General features: G+C 50.1%; 1 protein-coding gene and 1 long non-coding RNA gene across 4 annotated transcripts in view; one reads left to right on the top strand and one right to left on the bottom strand.

Annotated features, from left to right (window-relative positions):
* Nucleotides 1–9,551: 9,551 nt before the first annotated feature.
* Nucleotides 9,552–21,069, bottom strand: LOC146394786 (uncharacterized). Its single transcript, XR_014834649.1, has 2 exons — nucleotides 19,962–21,069; nucleotides 9,552–11,977 (listed from the first exon to the last, which is right to left on the bottom strand). It is a non-coding gene; the product is annotated as an uncharacterized LOC146394786 (long non-coding RNA).
* Nucleotides 20,209–22,117, top strand: part of HS6ST2 (heparan sulfate 6-O-sulfotransferase 2) — a 287,234-nt gene continuing 285,325 nt past the window's right edge. For all 3 annotated transcript variants that reach the window (XM_085006638.1, XM_085006637.1, XM_021079794.2), the window contains exons 1-2: nucleotides 20,209–20,663; nucleotides 21,530–22,048. In XM_085006638.1, coding sequence (XP_084862764.1) covers nucleotides 20,236–20,663; nucleotides 21,530–22,048 — 947 coding nt within the window. In that variant the 5' untranslated portion in view covers nucleotides 20,209–20,235. The remainder of the gene's footprint in view (nucleotides 20,664–21,529; nucleotides 22,049–22,117) is intronic.

Genomic DNA, 22,117 nt, shown 5'->3' with positions numbered 1-22,117 from the left:
TGGGCCTAGAAGAAGAAGGCTGGAATGAAGCCTTTTGAAGGAATATTATTCCCCATTGTAACACGTTTTACTGCTTTTAAGAATTAGTACATGATGGTTCCTACTATTGGCGGAATTACATAAATGCTAATGTCAACATCAGGCATCATCTAGAAGAGAGATGGAGAAGCATTTTTTTGTTTTTAAATGTCAAAACCATTTCTCATCCATCAGGTAATAATTTTTCAATTTTCTTTTCACAAATATGGAACATTGTCAGGGCTACCGAAGTCATAATTGATTGCACAGCTATGAAACCCTGGGAAGCCAAAGGACCTTCCTTAGAAGACAGAGCTTGAAAATATGAATAAGACACCACTTCCACAAGAACCACAAGATCAATATGGGACTGCAGCAGACAAAGCTGAAGCATGCATTTACTATATCACCTTGGCTTCGGATGATTGCCAGATGGCAAGCAAGTAGGTCTTAAGTGACCACCACGGGCTCGAATGAGTTGCTTAGTAAAAAACATGGTGCTTTCAATTAAATGTCAGAGGCAATTACACGGGGAACATCAGAGAGCTCCAGAAGTAGGACGGAAAGATTACATTTCACTGACCTAACACTCCATCACCAAACTTCTCATCTTTTGGTGTTTTGACAGAAACCTTGATGTTCCATATTCATGAAGAGGCACAATAAAAGCACTTTGGTGTCAATGTCACTTTCCAGATAATATGTGACCAACTTAAAGGCCCTGGAAGTGTAAACCAGCAAGACTCCTGTGGTTTTTGATCTCTCAGCCAACATCTAGAATCTTGTTGAATTTCTTGAACCTGGTCATCATTCTTCGGGTAAAAATAAAATATTCAGACAATCACGTCGCTTTACTGCAGAACTGACCAAATCTTTCTTTGCTGTTTTCATTGACTCTCTTGTTTTCCTCATCCCCCATTCCATTGAGCATCAGTTGTTGGTAAATTGTCTAGAAGCTATGAGAAATTCAGGCTTCAGTCTTTGGGCATCAGGTAAAGGACTTGGGTCTGCTGGTTGTTTGGAGGACCCAGCTGTTCACCCTCTGAATTTATTCTAGAAGTATTGGACTAGAGCCAGCATCATCCATGTTTATAGCTAGCCCAGTGGAGGAGATTCTACTTATGTAGAGGTTTGGCCAGCACCGTCAAAGAAACCAAGAAGTGAGTTCTTACCATGACCAGTCCAAGGCCAGTCAAGACAAACTTAAGAAGAAAGGTAAGCTTGGGTTTGGGGTTCCTCTGCCCATGCTCTAGGGACCCCCATTTTTTCTGTATCCTAGTCCCAGATACCCTGGAAAGCACTTTAAATTATTAAACCATATTTTCCAATCTCTTTCAGGGCATACGAGATCAATGACATATTAATAGGCATTTGTAAACAACACATTAGCTGACAAGTATGTTCGGGAAACTATGATGTTCCATATCCCCCCATGGGAGATGGACAGCATCACTCAGCACTAAAGACTCTAAGAAGCCCTGTCCTTACAAGCCCCTCTTTATTTTATTTAACTCAGCCTTTCCTACATTTATCTGACCGTGGAGCACTTCCTTTCATGTAATAGCTGATGCTGTACTGCGAATACCTAGTCCCTGAAGTTCAGCTATAGATTAAGAGGAACTTCCCAAAGCAAGTTTTGTGGGAATTGGCCCCTTCAAGTAGATTTGAGGTTTTATGTAACTCATCTGTGCAGAAATGTACCTTTCTTTATTTCTCCATAACTGATGCCGACCTGCTTGTGAGCCCGCATTTCCTCTGATGGAGGACATAGGTAAGCCTTGCCCCTTTAAGATGACTCAGCATCTTTTGATTTAAGACCTCACTTCTTGGCAAATTTTTTTTTTTTTTAGGACCACACCTGCGGCCTATGGCTGTTCCCAGGCTAGGGATCAGATCGGAGCTGTAGCTGCCGGTCTACACCGCAGCCACGGCAATTCAGTATCCGAGTCGTGCCTGTGACCTATACCATAGTTCATGGCGATGCCGGATCCTGAACCCACTGAGTGAGGCCAGGGATCGAACCCGCATCCTTATGAATCCTAGTCAGGTTCGTTACCTCTGAGCCACAACGGGAACTTCTCTCGTTGGTGATTAATCACTCATTTGCTCTGGCATTGCAGCTCAGTCCATTCAAAGCTCAATTCCAGGGCTGTCCAAAACTCGCAAGACTCTTCTCCTGCACCCCTCCTCACCCTCCTCCTTTTCCTCCCTCCTTCTCTCCTCCTCCTCCACGTCTTCCTCCTCTCCCCTTCCCTCCTTCTCTTCCAATTCCCTTTTCTTTTGCTCATCTTCCACTTCTCTTGGGGACTGTGACTTTTCACAGGAAGCAACTCCCCTGTGCAGGTAAGTGCTTTACCATACTGCGTGCCAGAGCCGAGTGTGCCACGGTGCGACCGCCGGATCCTTCAGAAGCACGTGGGGAAATCACGTTAATTAAAATTTCTTTTCCTCCCGGGGCAAGAGTAACTTAGTGCTAAAAATATCAGCGAGTATTTGGCTGGACACTCTCCTCCTTCCAGGGAGCTGTAAGAAATAACCTCTTTTCCAAATGTGCTTTAATATGGCAGACGGAGCAAGACCCAGAATGTTTCATGCCTGTCAGTCATAATGTCATTGTTACTGAGCGCAACTTCCTGTGCCCGATGCCCAGTGACACCGAACAATTCTGCAGCATCACCTTGGAGCGGAGAAAGGTTTATTGCTGGGCCAGGCAGGAAGATCGGGTGGTCCCTGCTCAAACAATATCCAACGACCCAAAGGGTTTCAGGAAAGCATTTCTAAAGGCAAGGTGAGGGGTGGGGGGCGGGGAGGTGGAGAGGGGTAAGGGGGTGGGAGGGGGGTGGTTTTCCAAGCCTGTGATCAGCTCATGCACAGTTCTCAGATTGGTTGATGGCGAGGTAATAGGGCAATGAACATTATCCATCCTTAGGCGCCAGGAGGTCTGGGGGCCACATACTCATGCTCATCAAGTAATTGCTTTCTTCCATTTGCTGGGGGTTTTGGCATCTGGAAACTTGAGGAAATGTACATGAGATGCTATAGATACTCTCCTCTGGCTGCTTCAGAGAGGAGCTACCCCCGCACATGTTGGGGGTGGGGGGTCTGTCCCCGGAAGAGCCCATAGGGTCCTGCTGGGTGATATGGTGCCTTTGCAAGGGAGTTGAGAAAACAACATCCTTTTAAATTAGTTTTCATTGTCTTGTGGGAAGCTTTGGTCCAATGTATTTCTAAAGCTGGTGAAAAGCCCCGTGGTAAGTCTAAGATGACAGCAGATGGAACGGTAAGGAAAGTAGCTGCATTTTTGGTAGAAAGACAAGTTAAATGAACCCACGGGAATCTGTTATTTATGTGATGCGGGGTCTGACTTCCTTCTTCTGCAAAATGCCTACTCTGCGATCATATCTATTTTATGTTCCATGTGGTTGCTCAAAGAGTAAGGTAAATGTGACATTAAAAAAAAAAATTATCGAAGGAAAGCGATGTGTTTTTACAGGCCCGCCACCACAGCAGGTATGGAACTCAGGTCTCATTGTTACCTTTTCACAGCCTCACTTGAGACATCGCACCCCTGGAGGATCTGCTTTTTTTTTTTTTTTCTCTAAAATATATTCCCTCTTTCGTTTACTGATTTATTTGGCTACACCCACAGCATGCGGAAGTTCAGGGGGCAGGGATCGAACCTGCACCACAGCAGCGGAGCCACAAGACAACGCCCTGTTTGTGTTCACCTTTCTCCAGAGAAGCCCTTTGGAGTTCATCATATTTTCGAAGCCAAGTTCTTTCATAACGCACAAAAGGTTGAGAAAGACGGCTCTAATCTCTTGAAGAATCCTTTGCGGCCTCCAGAGAGACTTTATCTGGAGCTCTACCTCCGGCATGCTCGACCTGCAGCCGCAACGGTGTCTGTTCAAGCCTAGACCCAGCCACCCCCCACCTTCCAGGCTATTCGTTCTCTTGGCATCACCTTTGCTGTCATCTCCAACCTGTCTTCTCACAAAGCTCTCTCCAAACAGCAAGCCTTCTATCCAGCCACACTTGTTCTGCTCCCCAGGCGCCGGCCACCTGCTCTCTGCTGCCCCCTCTTGTTCAAACTGGCAGGGACCTAGGAGGCTTCCTTTCCTGGGGGTCATTCTTGGCCCCTTGGAAGAGTTGGCCCTGCCTGTGGTTCCAGGAGGCCATGTGGAGTTGGCTCACCCCTGTGGGCACGTAATTACAAGGCCTTATTTCCAGAACTCCAGAAAAGGCCTTCGAAATGGAGGATATTCTCCTGCAGCTTGAGGCCCGAGATTTTACCTTCAGAGAACAGTCCATTTTAACTGAAGATTCTGACCTGTGCGCAAGTGTACCCGGAGCAAGAAGATTCTCAGTCACCGACACTGTAGGGTGAACGAAGGGTCTGAGGGGGGGTTTAGGGAGGGCGAGAGAAGGCTGCTGAGCCCCCAAGAATATGGAAGTAGATCAATCCACAGGGGTCAAATAGTGGGGAGTACTGGTAAGGGGAACGGGACGAAAAAACCTTCAGCCTTCCTGCTTTTCCACAGGGTCCATTTGGAACGGTGTTGTCCTTCGAAGCTTGTTGTCATCATGACTGTTCCTGCTTTGTCCCCTCAGTTTATCCCTAGCAACGAAGAACAAGGGGCCTCTGATTAACACCCAGCTCTAGCTTTGCTGAGAACAGAGGGGAGGGAGGGATGAATTCACCCTTATTGAGCACCTGCTGTCAGCCAGTTACCACGAATGTCCGCATCACATCAGCATTAGTTTTTTTTTATTATAGTTGATTTATTATATTCTGCCAATTTCTGCTGTACAGCATAGTGACCCAGTCTTACATATTAAGTGAGAATACGTCTTACTTATTCTTTTTTTCCTCCTATCCTCCATCATGGTCTATGCCAGGAGATTGGCTACAGTTCCCTGTGCTGAACAGTCAGACCTCATTGCTTATCCATACTAAATGGAATAGTTTGCTCCTACTAAACCCAAACTCTCCATCCATCCCACTCCCTCGCCCATCCTTAGCAACCACAAATCTGTTCTCTATGTTTGTGAGTCTGTTTCTGTTTTGTAGCTAGGTTCGTTTTGCCAAATATTAGATTCCACTTACAAGTGATATTGTATGGTATTTGTCTTTCTCTTCTGACTTACTTCACTTACATTGATAACCTCTGGTTGCATTCATGTTGCTGCAAGTGGCATTATTTCGTTCTTTTTTATGGCTGAGTAGTATTCCATTATATGTATATGTACCACATCTTCTGTATCCATTCATCTGTCAATGGACATGTTTTCAGGTGTTGGCTATTGTGATAGTCACTTCAGCCTTAGTTGTTGGAGAAGGCTGGCATTAACTCGAAGCAGCCAAAAGGCATCGAGCAAGCTCACTTAGCCATCTCATCCTCTTCCTTAGCATCTCCCTTTTGACAAATGTGGAAGCTGAGAATCAGGGTAAATAACTCCCCAAGACCCCACAGCTAGTCTGTGATAGAGCTGAGTTTGCATTCTCTTCTGTCTGAAAGAAGCCACACACCCTTCTGGTGCCGACATGACATGCAAAAGAGAGGAAGGGGGATGTCTGCCTTTGCTTAGGTATATCTATTGATGGGTGTCAGGTGTTAAGCTGTAGGTACATGTATTTCCAGCAGAATGCAAATCAGAAGGGAAACACGATGGGATAGAGTGTTCCAGTCTTCTGTGGCAGCTGCCAATATAGAAAAAAAAAAAGCAAAATAAAAAAAAATAAGGAAAGAAAAAGAAAGAAACCAAGGTAGCTGAGAGGCATACATTCTGGAGAACTCAAAAGATAAAAATGATATTCTAGCTTGGAATTTATCTTAATGAGCAAGACTCAATCAATGGAAAGTGACAGATGGGATAATATAAAGTTCAAGTTTCCTTCTTCTGTTTCTTAGTATAAAAGAGAAGCAACTTTTTGATCATTTTTGCTCAGCTGTAATATTCTGCTGCATAAAGAAGATTGAACACCGAATACTACATTAATATGTTATTGGCATCTTTCTTTTTTCATATCTTACATGTTGATTGTAAAACCGTCCAGAGAGACTGATAGCTGTAATATATTACAGTTTCTCAACTTCAAATTAATTTCATAACAGCACAGTAGAGTCAGATATTCTCTGCTCTAAGAAGTAACTCAAAGTAGGCAATATTCTTTTTCTTTACTCTTTTGAAACCCCAGGTCGGGTTATTTTCTTTATTGGATCACCTATCTAGACTTGACTTCCTTATGATCCATTACCTGCTTCAGTAATTACTACCTCCTTTGAAATGTCCAATCCTCCAGCAGGTGGGTTGAGTGCCTCTCTGCAAGTGCCCTGAGGGTGAGCTGCACGAAGCTGCTATGAGCCGGGGAACTGTGTGTGAGCTGTGAAATCCATGTCTCCAAAATTCCCACTTCACATCCAGAGTTCCAGCTTGGGTCAATGGGCCTGTGTAGACTAAGCCAATAACCACATGAAGGCACATGTCAAGGCGAAGTCCAGTGACTGCAAGAACGTGAGTCCCTCTATCCTCCAGCCCAAGATCCCCTATCGCCGGCATTTGGGGGAAGGGGTGTGAAGAGCAGGACCTGGCACCTTCTCCTCTCACCTATGCGTCTCAGGATCCCTCTGGCTGCCACAATCAAAGGATCAAAAATGGATTCCGTGGAGTTCCTGCTGTGGTGCATTGGGTTAAGAATCTGACTTCAGCGTCTCGGATCACTACAGAGCCATGGGTTCAATCCTTGGCCCAGGAACTTCCATACGCCTCAGGTGTGGCCATTAAAAAAAAATGAATTTCAATCTTCGATCTCTTCCCTCTTGAGCTGCACTGTCCAATATGGCAGCCCCTAGCCACTTGTGGTCATTTAACTTAACTCAAAATTAAAGTGAATAAAAATGACATTATTAATTGGATTACAATTTGGAGTTCCTGTGTGGCTCAGCAGGTTAAGGATCCAGCGTTGTCACTGCAGCGGCCTGGGTGACTGCCGTGCTGCAGGTTTGATCCCTGGCCCGGGAACTTCCACATGCCGTCAAAAAACAATTGAATTCCTCCGTTACACCAGCCACATTTCAAATGGTCAGTGGCTCCAGGTAGCTTGCGGCCATGGTATCGGAGAGTGCAGATAAAGACTACATCCATCATTACAGAGAATTCTTTTTGACAGCTCTGCTCTGGACCCTAACCGATGCCGATCTTGAAGGAAGAGCAGCATATTGATTAGTTGCAGTGAAAAGGGAAGATATTTCAGGACATAATTTGCAGGGGCAAATGTTTATTTTGTTATGGGACAATGCTCTATGAAGAGAGCATCTTTAAATCTCTGGGTTTCTGCAGTAGTCCCGCTTTGGTAAGCATATCCAGAAAGAATTTAGGGTATTCTAAAAAATTTTCTCATCCAGCCATGTAAAGTAAAATAAAAAATGAGGTAGAAGAAGAGGGACTATGTAGGTTCAATAGCTGTAAATACACAATTAAATCTTTTCCCACGTTCAAAGTCAGAAAATACTTTTTTGGGGGGCAATGACCTAAGGTTTGATTTATAAAATAGGATTGCTGGAACTGTAAAAATATTTTATTATAATTGTTGATAAAAATAACCTAAGGTTTATATCTTGAGGTAACATTTATTTGTTCCCATAACCAATTTTTTTAAGCACCTGCTGTGTGTCAGGCACTCTTTTAGTCCCCTGGGATCTATCAATAACCTACCAGAGATCCCTGCCATGCAGAAGCTCATGTCCTAGTGGGTGGAAATAGAAAGCAAACAATAAACATCATAAATTAGTAAATATGTGGAATATTTGCGAGTAATAAGTTCCATGAAAAAATAGAGCACAGTAAGGGACATGCAGAGTCCTTGGCGGTAATGTCAGTGGTTGGAGCAGGCAGAGGGCGTTAGGCATTGTCTCCTGGATCCTGACACAGACCAAAAAATCCTTATTTTTTACGTGTACAAAATGAAGCCCAGATTGGCTGTGGTTCATTTATATCATAACATGTGTTGGCGAGGATGTGGCAAGCTGGGTAGTCGCGTATGATATTCATGACACCGCCCTACTGGAGGCCAACATGGCAGGATCTAGTGCCCTTGGTCATAGCAATTCCACTTCAGATTTCTGTATCGGTCAGGATAGGCTGGGTCATTTTGTGCTAACAAAGACACAAAATTTCCGAAATGTTGGTGTCGTGTCTTGTAACAAAAAAATGTTTATTTCTGTATGCACACACGTTCACCAAAAGACCTGATCCTCACCTTATGGGGACCCTCACAAACATAATGTTGAGTGAGGGAAGCCAGACATAGAAGAGGACCTAGTGTATGGGGCAGCCTGAACTCTAAAATGGCCCTTCAAGATTCCAGAGCCCGGTACACACACACCTGCCCCTGGTTATGTACTCAGACACTCATCTAGGGGCTTCTGTAAAGGGATTTTATATATTTATGGTCCCCAATCAGTGACTCTCAAGATAGCGGAGATGATCTAGGTGAGGCCTGACCTATGAAATGAGTTCTTGAAAAGCAGAGTGTGCTCTTTGGCTGCGGGCAGAAGAGGAAATCAGGTTAAGGCATGAGAGGGATTGCCATGAGAGCGGTTCTCTGCTGCTGGCTTGAAGGTGGAGGAGGCTTTGTGACAAGAACGTGAGGGGCCTCTAGTGGCTGAGAATGGCCCCTGGTTGAGAGCCCGCAGGAAAACGCAGACCACAGTCCTACAACCACAAGGAGGTAAAGGCTGTCAACAACCAGTGAACTGAAGAGAAACCCAGCCCCAGAGGACTCCCGGGCCCTGGTGGACGACTGGATTTCCACCCTGGGAAGGCCTGAGCAGAGAATCCAGCCCCCCTGTGCCTGGATGGTTGACCTACAGAATTGCAAGATGATAGATTTGTGGTGTTGTTTTAACCTGTGCAGTTTGCGGTAATTTGTTACACAGCACCGTAAAACTAAGACACGGTATGATTTGGTTTGTATAAAGTTCAAAAGCAGACAAAACTAATTGATGCTGATATAAGCTACAGTTGTAGCCAGTGTTGGGAGTTTATTGATCGGAAAGGGGCACAAAGGAGGCTTTGGAGGTGAAAGTCATGTTGTTTCTGGATATGTGCGCTGATTACATGTGTGTTCACTTGGTGAAAATTCAAGCAGTTCACTCATTCTGTGTTCACTTTTCTATATGCATATCGTACTTGAACAAAATATTGAAACATATATACAAAACATACATTTTTTTTTTGGTCTTTTTGCTTTCTGCGGCATATGGAGGTTCCCAGGCTAGGGGTTGAATCGGAGCTGTAGCCACCGGCCTACGCCAGAGCCACAGCAACGCGGGATCCGAGCCGCGTCTGCAACCTACACCACAGCTCACGGCAACGCCGGATCGTTTAACCCACTGAGCAAGGTCAGGGATCGAACCCAAAACCTCATGGTTCCCAGTCGGATTCGTTAACCACTGCGCCACGACGTGAACTCCCAAAACATACATTTTTAAACCAAAAAAAAAAAAAAACCCACACAAAACAACACTAAGTATTTTCATATGTATATTCTTATGTGCACTTGCTTGCCAAAAACAGCCCCCAACCTACACAACAAACTGAAAACAGCAATTGGCTTGAGGGAAGGGAGGGGAATTGTATGCAGGTCAAGAGAATTTTTGTGTTTTCCATATTTGAACTTCCGTAGAGTTTTCAGTCAGGAATGACTTGGCTCTTCACAAACAGGAAAGTAGAAGAAGGAGGAAGGCGTAGGTATCAATCCAGTGACTTATTGGAGCAGAGTAATTCTTGTCCACAGTGGATGCAGACATTCAACCAGGATGGAAGGACACTTGTTCAATGACAATAGCTTCCGTTTGCCAGATACCCATTCTCTGCCAGGTCCTGTAAAAGGAACTTTATATACATCTTCTAGTTTCTCATGCATACTTTACGAGACAGCTGATTAGAATCACGCCCATTGTACAGAGGAAGAAACGGAGGCTCTGGAAGGCTAAGAGCTTGCCCGAGGCCACCCAGCTAGTAAGGAGCCAGATGAGGATTCAAATCCTGGTCTGACTCCAGAAAGTGTGGTCTTTCCACTATAGCTGCCAGCTCCTCCAATGGTCTTATCGATGCTTAGGCTGGGCCACATCACTGTATTATGGTTCATTCATTCATCTAAAGCTCCGGGTTCCTTATACCTCCATGGAGGTGACACCGGAGGTGCTCCCCAGGTGACTTTCTTCCCCCTTACGTGTCAAAGCAAACCTCCAGGCACAGGTGGGATGCCTGGGAAGATGGCGCTCTTACAAAAAGAAAGATGCAGTGTCCTAGGCAGGATGGACTTGAACTTGATTTTGAATTCTCAGAATTCCCCAGGGTGGCTGAGTGCTTAGGGTGACTCAGTCTCCTGGGGCCTCAGCTCAGCCTAGCTTCAAGCAGCAGCCTTTATAATGTGGATTCCAGCTTGCTCTCAATATGATCCCCCTGTATAGACTATATTAATAACCTTGGTGCAAGCGCTGTAGACATGGAAAGTGAAATCCAATCCCTGCCCAGGAGATTCCAATCCTCAAGGCATAAGAGCCAAGCCATCCGTCGAATTGCAAAAGACTTACAATGGAGGCAGCTGACTCGAGCCTGGACTTGACTCGGAATTCACTGAATACCGGAGATGGAGCCCGCTCTGCAAAGGCGCTCGGGTTACTGAGATGAAAGAGCAGCCTGCAGCACTGACCAGAGCCTTCTCGGTGGACTTTGGAGAAGGAAGGGCAGGAAAAGACCTGCTCAGAGCACACTATTTCTTTGGTTGGGGGGGACTTCTTACATGAAGAATGGTCTATCAATATTCCTAAGAGGGACCCCTGCCTTATCATTTCGGATCGGTTTCAGGGGTATTTGTAGGGGGCACAATTCAGCCTGAATCTCCTACTCTCTATTTTTTATCTAACTATCAGGCCTACAAAGTCTGGTGTACAATAGAGCACGAAGAAGCCTTGGAGAATAAAAGAACATCTTTATGGTGAATTGTTTGGATCATACTGATGGTCCCTCATTTGACGAAATCTGGCACTAGCAACTAACCAGTTGCAGCCAACAAAGACGATAGCTTCTCCTGCATTCTGGGCATGCGTCATCCTGGCAAATTATTGTTGCTGTTGTTGTTGTTGTCGTCGTCGTCGTCATTAGCTTGCTACGGCCACAGCGTCTTAGCATCTCAGCTGGCCTAAGATTTGTCCTTGATAGCAGAGCCAGAAGCAGTTCATTTGGCAATTCACTATCTGGCTCTCTTCCAGAAGATTCTGGAAAACCAAATGTCAGTTTCCACTTTGACTTGCTACCAAACCGCTGGGGAGACCTGGAACTACGGAAACATTTGGGATAAAATGCAGAGGGCCTTTTCTTTTGCCTAAACTGTGTCTATCCTGCTCGCTCTTCTCCCTGTGAGCAGCAGCTTTATTGATTTGGTCTAAAAAAATCAACTATTTTTTCTCCAAGGGGCCTGTGCTTGTGTGGCCTCACACTGTCTCTTGATGGAAGAGCCCACAATGTCACACTCCCGGTGCCACCGATGGAGGGCGGGATTTGTAGCTGGGGAGAGCTACAGGACATTTTTTACACAACCTCATGGACAAGCAAGGGACCGGGTCCCTGGGCTCAAGGAAAGGCGATCAAAAGAGTTTCTAGCAGCAGAAGTTCCTCTTGCTGGGAGGCAGACAAAAAGGAGGAGAGACCAGATTGATTGGCTTTTTTTGACCCCTCTGATGTTTGCTAGGAAACCTCTGAGCTTTCCAGCCCACTTGGAGCATCCTTGGGGTTTCCAGCGCATTGGAGCCCGTGCCGCAGACTAGTCAGTGGTTCACTATCCTGGCTCCCTGTGTGCTGGTGGCTGGGTTTCTTATGTCGATGCTAAGCTCTCTGACAACACAGGGCAATCTTGGTTGGAGATACTGGGGTACCTGGTAGGATGCAATTACTGGAAAGAAAACATTTTATTTTATATTTTATTTTATATTACTTCATTTTATTTTTTGCTTTTTAGAGCTGCACCTGCAACATATGAAAGTTCCCAGGCGAGGGGTCGAATCGGAGCTGCAGCTGCCGGTCTACACCACAGCCACAGCCACATGGGATCCAAGCCACGTCTGTGACCTACACCACAGCTCACAGCAACGCTGGATCCTTAACCCACTGAGCGAGGCCAGGGATCAAACCTGCATCCTCATGGATACTAGTTGGTTTCATTTATGCTGTGCCACAATGGGAACTCCTGAAAATATTTTAAAAACCACAAGTGTCAAGGAAGGGGAGAGTGACCATCTCCTGAGCACCTTACTCTGTGCCAGACCCTTTGTGAGGTGCCATGGCATTACCCAGTGTTGGCATGCGCCCTTGGGCGGGTCGAGGGACTGGTCAACAGTGGCAACTCGGTACAAGCTAGGTATCCTGGAGCAAGTTTCTCCAGCCCGCAGAGATGCCATCTCCTCATCTACAAAGTGAGGACAATACCAGCCGCCTAGCTGAGTGGCTGTGAAGGTCCAGCCAGTGTCTGTGAAAGTATTTGGTAAACTGAGAAGTTTTAGACCAAATATGATTGTTATTGGGCGCTATGGAGAGGTTTAAAAATGCAGGAGCCAAGGTCCCACCCTTCCAGAAGGTAATGGCTTCGGAGGGTGGACAGAGATGCTTAGGGCACTTCCAGAACATAACAGTATCAGATACTGCGGGGCTTGTCCCAAGGCCGCATGTGGGTTGTCATCCAGTTAGCAGTATCTCCATCTCCGGGGCCCTCCTTACTGAGATTCAGGCTCTGGGCCTCTACCCTTTATCAAGCCTTCGGGGCCTTCAGAGCTTGTGCACGGACACACGTGCAAAACACCCCCCCCCCCACACACACACACACCCTTCCCCCATGACCTCTCTGGGCCCAGCTTGCCTGCCCGGAATGTGGACAATCTGTCTCCTGACACTCCACCTGGGGACCGGAGGTCTCAGTCTCCAGCGCACCCCCAGACACCCTGGAGCCAGAAGAGGATCACGCTGGCACATCGGAATTCTTACAGGCTGTGGAGTTTTGACAGATTTGGGTTCAAGTCCCAGCTCCACGGCTTCTGAGCTGGGCCGCTGTAATTCTGAACCCCCGTTTTACTCATCCGTGAAATAAGGACAACAGAAGTAACCGCCTCGTTGGGATGCTGAGCCTGTCCCTCGAGAAAGGGCAGGTAGCGCCTTCAGCGAAATGCTTGATGGCTGTGGAGTCTGGGAGCTGTTACGGGGCATGGTTTGCTGAGCGTTCCGGAGCCAGCCTACAGGGGGCGTCACCACGGCTGGCCCTCCAGGACCGCTGAGCGGAGCACTGGAGCTGCCATCCTTGGCAAGAGGGGGCCTTCACCCTTCCTTCCGTCCTACCAACTTCATTTTCTCTCTTCTCATTAAGGACTTGAATATTGGCTTCTGCTTCAGCTAAATCGTTCACAAGATTGTACCAAGGCAACTTTCTTCAGTGGAGACGAATGGTCGGTGTGTCTTTTACCAAGTTCACGGGATTCTGCTGCTCCAACGTTGCCGCTTTCTTTCTTTTCCCCATTTTCGGCCACCCTGCAGCAGATGGAGCTCCCAGGCTGGGGATCAGATCTAAGCTGCAGTTGTAACCGACGCTGCAGCTGCGGCGATGCTGGATTCTTCACCCACTGTGCCGGGTGGTGGGTCGAACCCTTGTCCCAGCACTCCCAAGACACCACTGATCCTGTTGTGCCACAGCGGGAACTCCCGCTGCAGCTTTCTTTGTTCTCAAGCAGTTTGGTGAAATGCAGGTTTTGAAAATAAAAAAAGTAAGCACATAAGACAAATAAGTCCTTTTCCAGGTTTTGCTCTCAAGCCCAGTTAAGTCTAGTCTGGCTCTCCCTTATTAAAAATTAATTTTCATTTAGTCTGTGACATGTATGATTTCTCTAAAACTAATTTTCTCTTTTCCTGGGCTGTTCTTATAAAACATTCCCCTTCAAGCCCATTTGAGTGACAAAGAAATCCCTTTCCTGGGAGCAACTTCGGCCTCCAGGCCAGCTGCCTCCAAATCCTTCACGTTGCTCTGAGATATAATTTTCAGCTTTCGCATTTTATTATTCAAAACCAGAACTCCCACGGCGACCAGTCAGGAGATCAGCAATGGGCGTGCTCCTCTCTCACAAAGATCCCAGAGTAAGGAAGACAAGTGGGAGGCTGCGGGCCTGGCAAGGCCATTCTTGTTTTGGTTATTGTCAGTATTAAGATGTACCAGGGCTTCTGCGTCAGCTGGAGGTCAATTCTCAACACTTTTCCACAGTCCTTCAGTTTTGACTTTACCTTCCAAGTCAGTAGAAGCCCGGAAGGCTCATTTTCCAGTTTCTCTCTTATTTATTGATTTGTCTTTTTAGGGTGGCACCTGTGGCATATAGAGCTTCCCAGGCTAGGGGTCCAATCAGAGCTGGAGCCGCTGCACAGCAATGCCAGATCCAAAGCCGCGTCTGCAACTGACACCACAGCTCACGGCAACGCCGGATCCTTAACCCACTGAGCAAGGCCAGGGATCGAACCTGCGTCCTCATGGATGCTCGTTGGGCTCATTAATCGCTGAGCTACGACGGGAACTCCCAGTTTCTCTCTTATTTAAGTCCTTCTTTTGCTTTTCTGACCTAGCTCCTAGCTGGATGGTTATCTTTGGCAATGCATGTTCGCCCACACAAAGGCTAGAGAAAGTGGGGTCTCTCCCCAGCTCTTCCTGGGAGCTGGCATAGCTCAGAGCACAGGAAACTCCTGCTGGGATGGGCCTACAGGGTCATGTAACGCAGCCCATCAGCTTAGCAGGGTCAGCAGCTAGATCCCAGAGACGTCAGGAGACCAGCCCAGGGTCACATAGTGAGCTGGAGGCAGAGCTGAGACTCAAACCTTGTTTTCTTGGCATCCAACCTGGTGCTCTTTCTTCTCGGCCACAGTGAACGGGCGTCGCTGGCCCAGCTCTGGCTCTTACAGGGCAAACACAAAACTGTTTTTGTTCGTTTGTTTGTTTGTTTTCAATCTGCCTGCTGTGGTTGGCCCAGCCGAGCAAGTTAAAACTGCTCTGGCAGAGTTCCTGTCATGGCTCAGTGGTTAACAAACCCGACTAGCATCCATGAAGATTCGGGTTCGATCCCTGGCCTCACTCAGCGGGTTAAGGATCCAGTGTTGCCGTGAGCTGTGGTGGAGGTTGCAGACGTGGCTTTGATACCGGGTTGCTGTGGCTGTGGCAACAGCCGATTGGACCCCTAGCCTGGGAACCGCCAAATGCCAGGGGTGCGGCCCTAAAAAGACAAAGAAAAAAAAGAAACTGCTCTGGCAGTTATGGAAGTGAATGGGGTTGGGACTTAGTGGCAATAGTTTAGAGGGGTCCTGGAAGTTCTCCACATCCTTATAACTCTCGAGTCTGCTCCATCCCAGCTCCCCAAGCACTTTTCCCATTAGGTGTGTTTCCTGGAGCTTCCACCAGAGGTAAAGCACTGACCTTGTCTTCCTTTTCTGTAGGTGTCTCCTGCCCCGGGTCCCGCGTACATGTCCCACTCCCGAGTGTGCCTAAGTGGGTCAGAGACGTCCCCTTCTGCAGGGGACCCCAGGTGGGAGCGAGCTGGAGCGGCGTGGAGGCAGCGTGAGAAAAGACAGGCAGAGAAACGGGATGGCAGCAAAACTCTCATGAAACATGTGTATATGCAACCATTGCGGGAAATACAACAAAGAGCTCCAACCAAAGATATTCAGAGTCGAAAGGGTAGAGAAATGAACATTTACTCAAGGTCTACTTTTTCCAGGAACTAGACCGAGTGCTCCCCATAGGTTATTTTGGGTAACACATATAACAACTGGGTATTGTGGATGGTATAGCCCCATTTCCATGGATGAGAAAACTGAGGCTCTGAGAGAGGTCAGAGAGGCAATGGGCTGTCCAAACCGGTACGCTCTCATTTTTATTATTTTTTATTATTTATTATTTTTCATTGTTTTGGCCACACCTGCATCTTGTAGAAATTCCTGGGCCAGGGATGAAACCGAAGCCACAGCAGTAACCTGAGCCATAGCAGTGACAATGCCAGATCCTTAACCCCCTGGCCTACCGGGGAACTCCTCCTTTTTACAAAGGACCTCGTTTGAGATTGACTTCCTCCTTACTGTACCCCTAAGCCAGCTTTCTGAGGCTACCTGGTCGGGCTATTTTATAATGATGGAGACTGAAGCCCAAAGGGGTAGCTTGACTGTCACAGGAGCAGAGTCTGGCCTGCTGCCTGCAGTTGCCAGGCCTTGGCTCACCATGGTTTTCAAAGTCATGCCTGAACTGACTCTTCCATTTGTCAGTGAGAATTGGGGGGGGGGGGGTCAGGAGTCACGGTCAAGAAAATGGTGTGCAGCTCCCGTCAGGAGAGGGTGGTCATGGGTCTGCATGTTTAGAATCAACCATGAACCCCAGTCCAGGCTTCCTGGCAGCACGAGTTCATTCAGTACACACCTCACCCCAGCATCACCCTCCTCTTTTAATTCCTTCAGCTCCATCTTCTCCTTCTCCTTCTTCTTCTGCAGGTGCATATGGAAGTTCCCAGGCTAAGGGGTCAAATCGGAGCTACAGCTGCCAGATCAAGCCACGTCTGCGACCTAGAGCGAAGCTCACAGCAAGGCCATATCCTCAATCCCCTGAACGAGGCCAGGGACCGAACCCGGGTCCTCATGGATCCTGTAGTTCGTTACCTCTGAACACGGGAAGTAACCCCCCCACACACACACCGCCCTGTGTTCTTTTTAAAAGCTGAACAAATACAATTCAGTGCTTTGTGGGGAAAAGAGAGACAACTGTTCAGGGTGCTGTATGTAACACACCCAACCTGTTTCGAATATTAAAGCTCGAATTGCAGAGCCGTGCTTTCATTAAGCGCTGAGCTCATTCAGTTTGGAGAGACTCATAAAAACAGCAGCGAAGTGACTCAATAGTTCGATGCCTTCAATCTTTGTGACAAAAATCACCTATAATGGAGAGTATGAGTGGTTTTTTAAAAAATTAGTGACAGCTGGAGAGACAGCACAGAGGAGAACGCGGAGGGTAAGGGGAAACATATTTTCTCAGTGTTTTATGCTCTGTTTAAAGAGTGCCAGCACTTTCTTTGACATCAGGTTTTCACTGTTTCTGCTCCAATTTGAACAGGGGATCCTGCTCTTACCCCTGTCACGTAGGCTCAGAACAAGCCCAGCTGCCGATGGCCCGGTGGGCCCCCACCCTGTGAGTGTCACAGGAAGCAGGGCAGACCGGGCTGTCCCCTGCAACCAGGCGCTGAGGGATTGGCAGCACTTTGGCCCTTGAGCAACAGAAGAGAGCACGTGACGTACAGTGTGAGGGCAGGAAGATGCCCTTTGAATCGCAGCCTTGACTTGACCTCTGACAAATAGGGAAGCTCAGCCCAAGGGTGAGTATCTTCTCTTTTGGATGAGCCCGCGGCATGTGGAAGTTCCCAGGGCCAGGGATCGAACCTGTGCCGCAGCAGCGACCTGAGCCGCTGCAGTCAGAATGCCAGATTCCCCACAGGCTGTGCCACAAGGGAAATCCAGCGATCAAGTATCTTTCTCCTTGGCCTAGAGGGTCTTATTTGTGGCAGGCAAGACAAGAACCCAGGTCTCTGGACTCTCAGGCCAGCACTCTTTCAACCATCGCCCTCTGTCCTCCCAGCCTGCCGTGGCTGGATGCAGGTCTGGAAGTGCACTGCTCGGTCCGCAAGCCAGCCTGACCTTTACGCTCCTAGAATTGTCAACCTTTTGTGGAAACCATGGAAGGACAAGGTTCTGGAAAAATAATGAAAAGCACGGCACGCTGTGGAGACAACCAGAATCCCTGATCAGACTGCAGAGTCCTCCTCACCTTCCAAGTCCTGAATCCCAAATATACACACACGCGGCAATCCAGGTCGCCCTAAGAAAGGACATGCAGAGCCACAGAGCTGGCAATTCAGGCAGGCAACTGCATCCTCTTTTGCCCTCCATCCCAATCGCCAAAATAGGGCTGACTTCTAGAGCAGCAGGCTCTCTGTTATTCAGTTCCTGCGAGGAACCAGTTCCAGGAGGTGGGCCCGGCCCCGGACTGCAGGAGGCCTTGGAATGACCTGCAAGGGCCAGGGATCGAACCCATGCCATAGCAGTGACCCAAGCCGCTTTAGTGACAATACCAGATCCTTAATCTGCTGCACCACAAGAGAACTCCAAGAAGTCCCTCTTCTTAGCAGAGAGCTTCTTTGCCCCAAGATGGGTCCTCTGAGACGTGTGGGCTCCCCTGCTCCCCTCGCAAAGACAGCTTCCACTTTTTGGAAGGCTGATATGTGAAATCCACCATGAGAGATTCATTTCTTTTTCTTACAGCCTGAGAAGGGTGGAGGAAAGGCTTGTACATGCAAATACCCTCCAGTGTGTGCCAGTCCCCGTGATCTCTCAGAATAGAAAGATCTCTCCAGTTAGTTACCGAGGGCACAAAGGTGTAACCCACCAACCAGAAAAAATTCCTTGGGGACCCACTGAATGTCATACGTTGGTGTAATGGCAGCAGGGGTGGGGGGTGGGGTGGAGGTGTCCTCTTAAGGCACTGTGAGGAGAGCCACCTACTGGACGGAATTAAAGAGGTTGACTGGGTGGCCCAGGAGGAGCAGGTGCGGACATCAGGCAAGCTGAACTCCTGAGCCACCCCCATGGCGGTCCACCCCCCTGGCTCACCCTCACCTGCATACCTGTCCCACAAGCCTGAGGGCATCCGGGGAGTTCTGGGGGGAGCCAGGAGGTCTATCTTGTGAGTTGCTGTATCTGGCTCCTTAGTACAGGTTCATCAGTCAGAGTGTCCCTGTGGGACACCCCCCCCACACACACACACAGGTGAAATGCCTGAAATGCAGGAATCTCAAGAATCCCTAATGCCTGTAGCCAGACAAAGGGTCTCTCACTGTCCCCGGTGTGGGGGGCACAGGGAAGTCCAGCCAGGACTGGGAAAGTCTGGTGGGGGAAGGTTAGGGCAGGGGGCACAGCTGTCAAATCGCCTGAGGAGAGCCCTCCACCTTCACCAGCCCGTGACTCAGTGGACACATCTGAGCTTAGAGGAGCAGGGGAACAGAGCCCAAAGGCCACCCTCGCAGTGACCCCGTTGGTTAAAGAGGAGGAATGAGTCCTATTTTACTGAAGAAGAAACTGAGGCTCAGGAGAGTCAAGTCATTTGTCCCAGGGCTGCCCAGCAAGGAAATGATAGCATATCAGGATTCTCAGACCAGTGCTGGCCCTTCACCGCACAGAGCGACTAGAAGAGGGATGAGCAGAGCTCAGCAAGGCACCACATGTTCTGAGAGAAATACTCGGAGAGCCTGTCTCTGGAGGGACTTGCCCCCCACCAGCCCCCCACCAGCACGGAAACGCTGCTGCCACCACCGTGCATGCTTCTGCAGGGGCAGGACTGGACAGAGATGGGAATTCTGGTTCCCAATCCGAAGCAAGCTCCACCTGATCAATCGGATAGGAGCAGTCTGAGTCCTGGGGACCGTGTCTTAGAGGCATATTCTTTCTTTCCTTGCTAATCCTACATGGCTGGTCCTGCAGCCAAAGAAAAGAGCCTTTGAGGATGGTCTGCATCTATTTATTACCTAAAGAGGTGGTGTTAGGAATGGATGGCTTCCTGGGTTCAAACCCTGGGGCTCTGCTGTGTGACCTTGGGCATGTCCCTTTCCCACTCTGGGCCTCACTTTCCTCATCGGTCACATCACCTCGCATTAGATGTAGTCCTTAGTCCTGTGCCTTTCCTTTAATCAACGTTACGAGTGAAACCCTCCTGTGACGCTGAGGATTGAGCAAGACGACGGGAAAAGGGGCCGGTCTCTGCTCTTAAAAAGCTCAAATTCCCATTCTGTAACGTTTCCTGGTCATGCTTTTCCTTCATGCTGACTTACCTTTTCAGAAAATGCCCCCGCTTCCGTTGGAGAATGGAAATTGGCAAGGAGAGAGGGAAAGGTCCAATTTGCGCCTTTGCTATTTTAGGGTTGGTTGAAATTACGAGCTCAAGTGTGGTGATGCGCTCACTGGAGTGACCTCCGTTCCCCAAGACAGGAAGAAAACCCAGGTCCTCTGCCTGCGAAGTGGTTCGAGCGCTTAGGCGTGAGGCATTATTACATAAATTCAGGCTCGCTCCTGATCCTTAGTACCCTGAGTTGCCTGAAGGGGGGAATGGCACTGCCTGTGTGTGCAGCCCGGGCGCTCGGGCCGCCGTTGCAACCGGAGCGAGGAGCGCCCGCCCGCACCACCTGTCCCCGCCGGCATTCCAGAGTAGAGGCCGAATTGGCAGCAAGCCGGCCCGGATCAGCCGCCGCCTCAGTCCGCGCGGGCCCTCCTAGGGGTGTGTCTCGCGGATTCAACTCCCAGGCGCTCCTGGACGAGCCCCCAAAGGCATCTTCCTCGCTGGCGGGAGCCGCGCGCGCCCCTCTCTTCGCGCTGCTGCCCCGAGGCCGCCGCAGGCGGATGCACGACCTCAGGAGACGCTGGGACCTGGGCTCCCTCTGCCGGGCCCTGCTCACCCGGGGCCTGGCCGCCCTGGGCCACTCGCTGAAGCACGTGCTCGGCGCAATCTTCTCCAAGATTTTCGGCCCCCTAGCCAGGTACGTTTTAGGCGAAAGCGGGACTCGCGCTCCCGGGCCGGGACGCGCGGGAGCCATGCGGGGAGGGAAGGCAGCCGCGAGGGGAGGGAAGGGCGCAAAGTTCCAGCTGGCCCGTGGCGGCCAGGCTCGGGGGCTCCGGCGGGGCGCGGCGCGCCTTTGGCCACGCTGCGGCTCCCTCCCCGCGGTTCCGCGGACACCCGTAGCGCAACGTCTCCGCTAGCAAGCCGGGCTGCCTGAGGACCCCCTTCCCTCAGGGGAACTCCGAACGCTCGGCTCCGAGCTCCCTCGAGGCGGCCCGCAAGGTGGGCTACGCGGGGCGGGCAAGAACTGGGCTTCGGCGCGCACGGGGGAAGGAGCCCGAGAGTCGGGCAGGCGAGGCGGCGGCGGCGGCGGCGGCGGCGTGCGCGCCAAGGGGACTAGGGGCAGAAGCGCCGGGGAGAGTCCGGTGGGCGAAGCAGGATGGGGATGGGAGCCACGGAGCCACCGGGAGTGGAACGAGGCGCGCGGGGGCTCGGGCCCGGGTGTGAGTTGGGGAGTGGGGCAACCGGGGCCAGGCGGGGTCCCATGGGCACGAATCCCCGCGAAGCGGCTCGAGAGAGCTCCGGCGCGGGGAGAGGGCAGGCAGCCAGCGGGAAGGAGTCGGGGGGAGGAGGGGGGTGTGCGGCAGAAGCCACAGCGCTGAGCCTGCCGGGAAGGAAGGAAGCGGGGAAGGGCGCCGCCGCGGCCGCTGCCGCGGTGGAGTACTCGGTGCCGAGGGGAGGGGGAAAGGGGCGCAACGGCGGCGCCAGAGGGAGGGGGCGGTACGGGCGCATGGCGAGCGCGGGCCGAGCTGCGGGATTGACGTAAGGAGCTTGGGTTTCCCCCAGCGTCGGGAACATGGATGAGAAATCCAACAAGCTGCTGCTGGCTTTGGTGATGCTCTTCCTCTTTGCGGTGATCGTCCTCCAATACGTGTGCCCCGGCACAGAATGCCAGCTCCTCCGCCTGCAGGCGTTCAGCTCCCCGATGCCGGACCCGTACCGCTCGGAGGATGAGAGCTCCGCCAGGTTCGTGCCCCGTTACAATTTCAGCCGCGGCGACCTCCTGCGCAAGGTAGACTTCGACATCAAGGGCGATGACCTGATCGTGTTCCTGCACATCCAGAAGACCGGAGGCACCACTTTCGGCCGCCACCTGGTGCGCAACATCCAGCTGGAGCAGCCGTGCGAATGCCGCGTGGGTCAGAAGAAATGCACTTGCCACCGGCCGGGTAAGCGGGAGACCTGGCTCTTCTCCAGGTTCTCCACGGGCTGGAGCTGCGGACTGCATGCCGACTGGACCGAGCTCACCAGCTGCGTGCCGGCCGTAGTGGACGGCAAGCGCGACGCCCGGCTGAGACCGTCCAGGTGAGTGCGCGCCCGCGGCGGAGTGGGGCCCAGGAGTGCGGGAGCAGACCCGGCCGGGGCGGGCGGAGG

Source organism: Sus scrofa, chromosome X, assembly GCF_054392235.1.
Source record: "Sus scrofa isolate SSC_HxYL_T2T_F1_AM1 chromosome X, Sscrofa_HxYL_maternal_Yorkshire_Landrace_v2.0, whole genome shotgun sequence".
Taxonomy (NCBI): domain Eukaryota; kingdom Metazoa; phylum Chordata; class Mammalia; order Artiodactyla; family Suidae; genus Sus; species Sus scrofa.
This window is presented reverse-complemented; position numbering and strand designations above follow the sequence as displayed.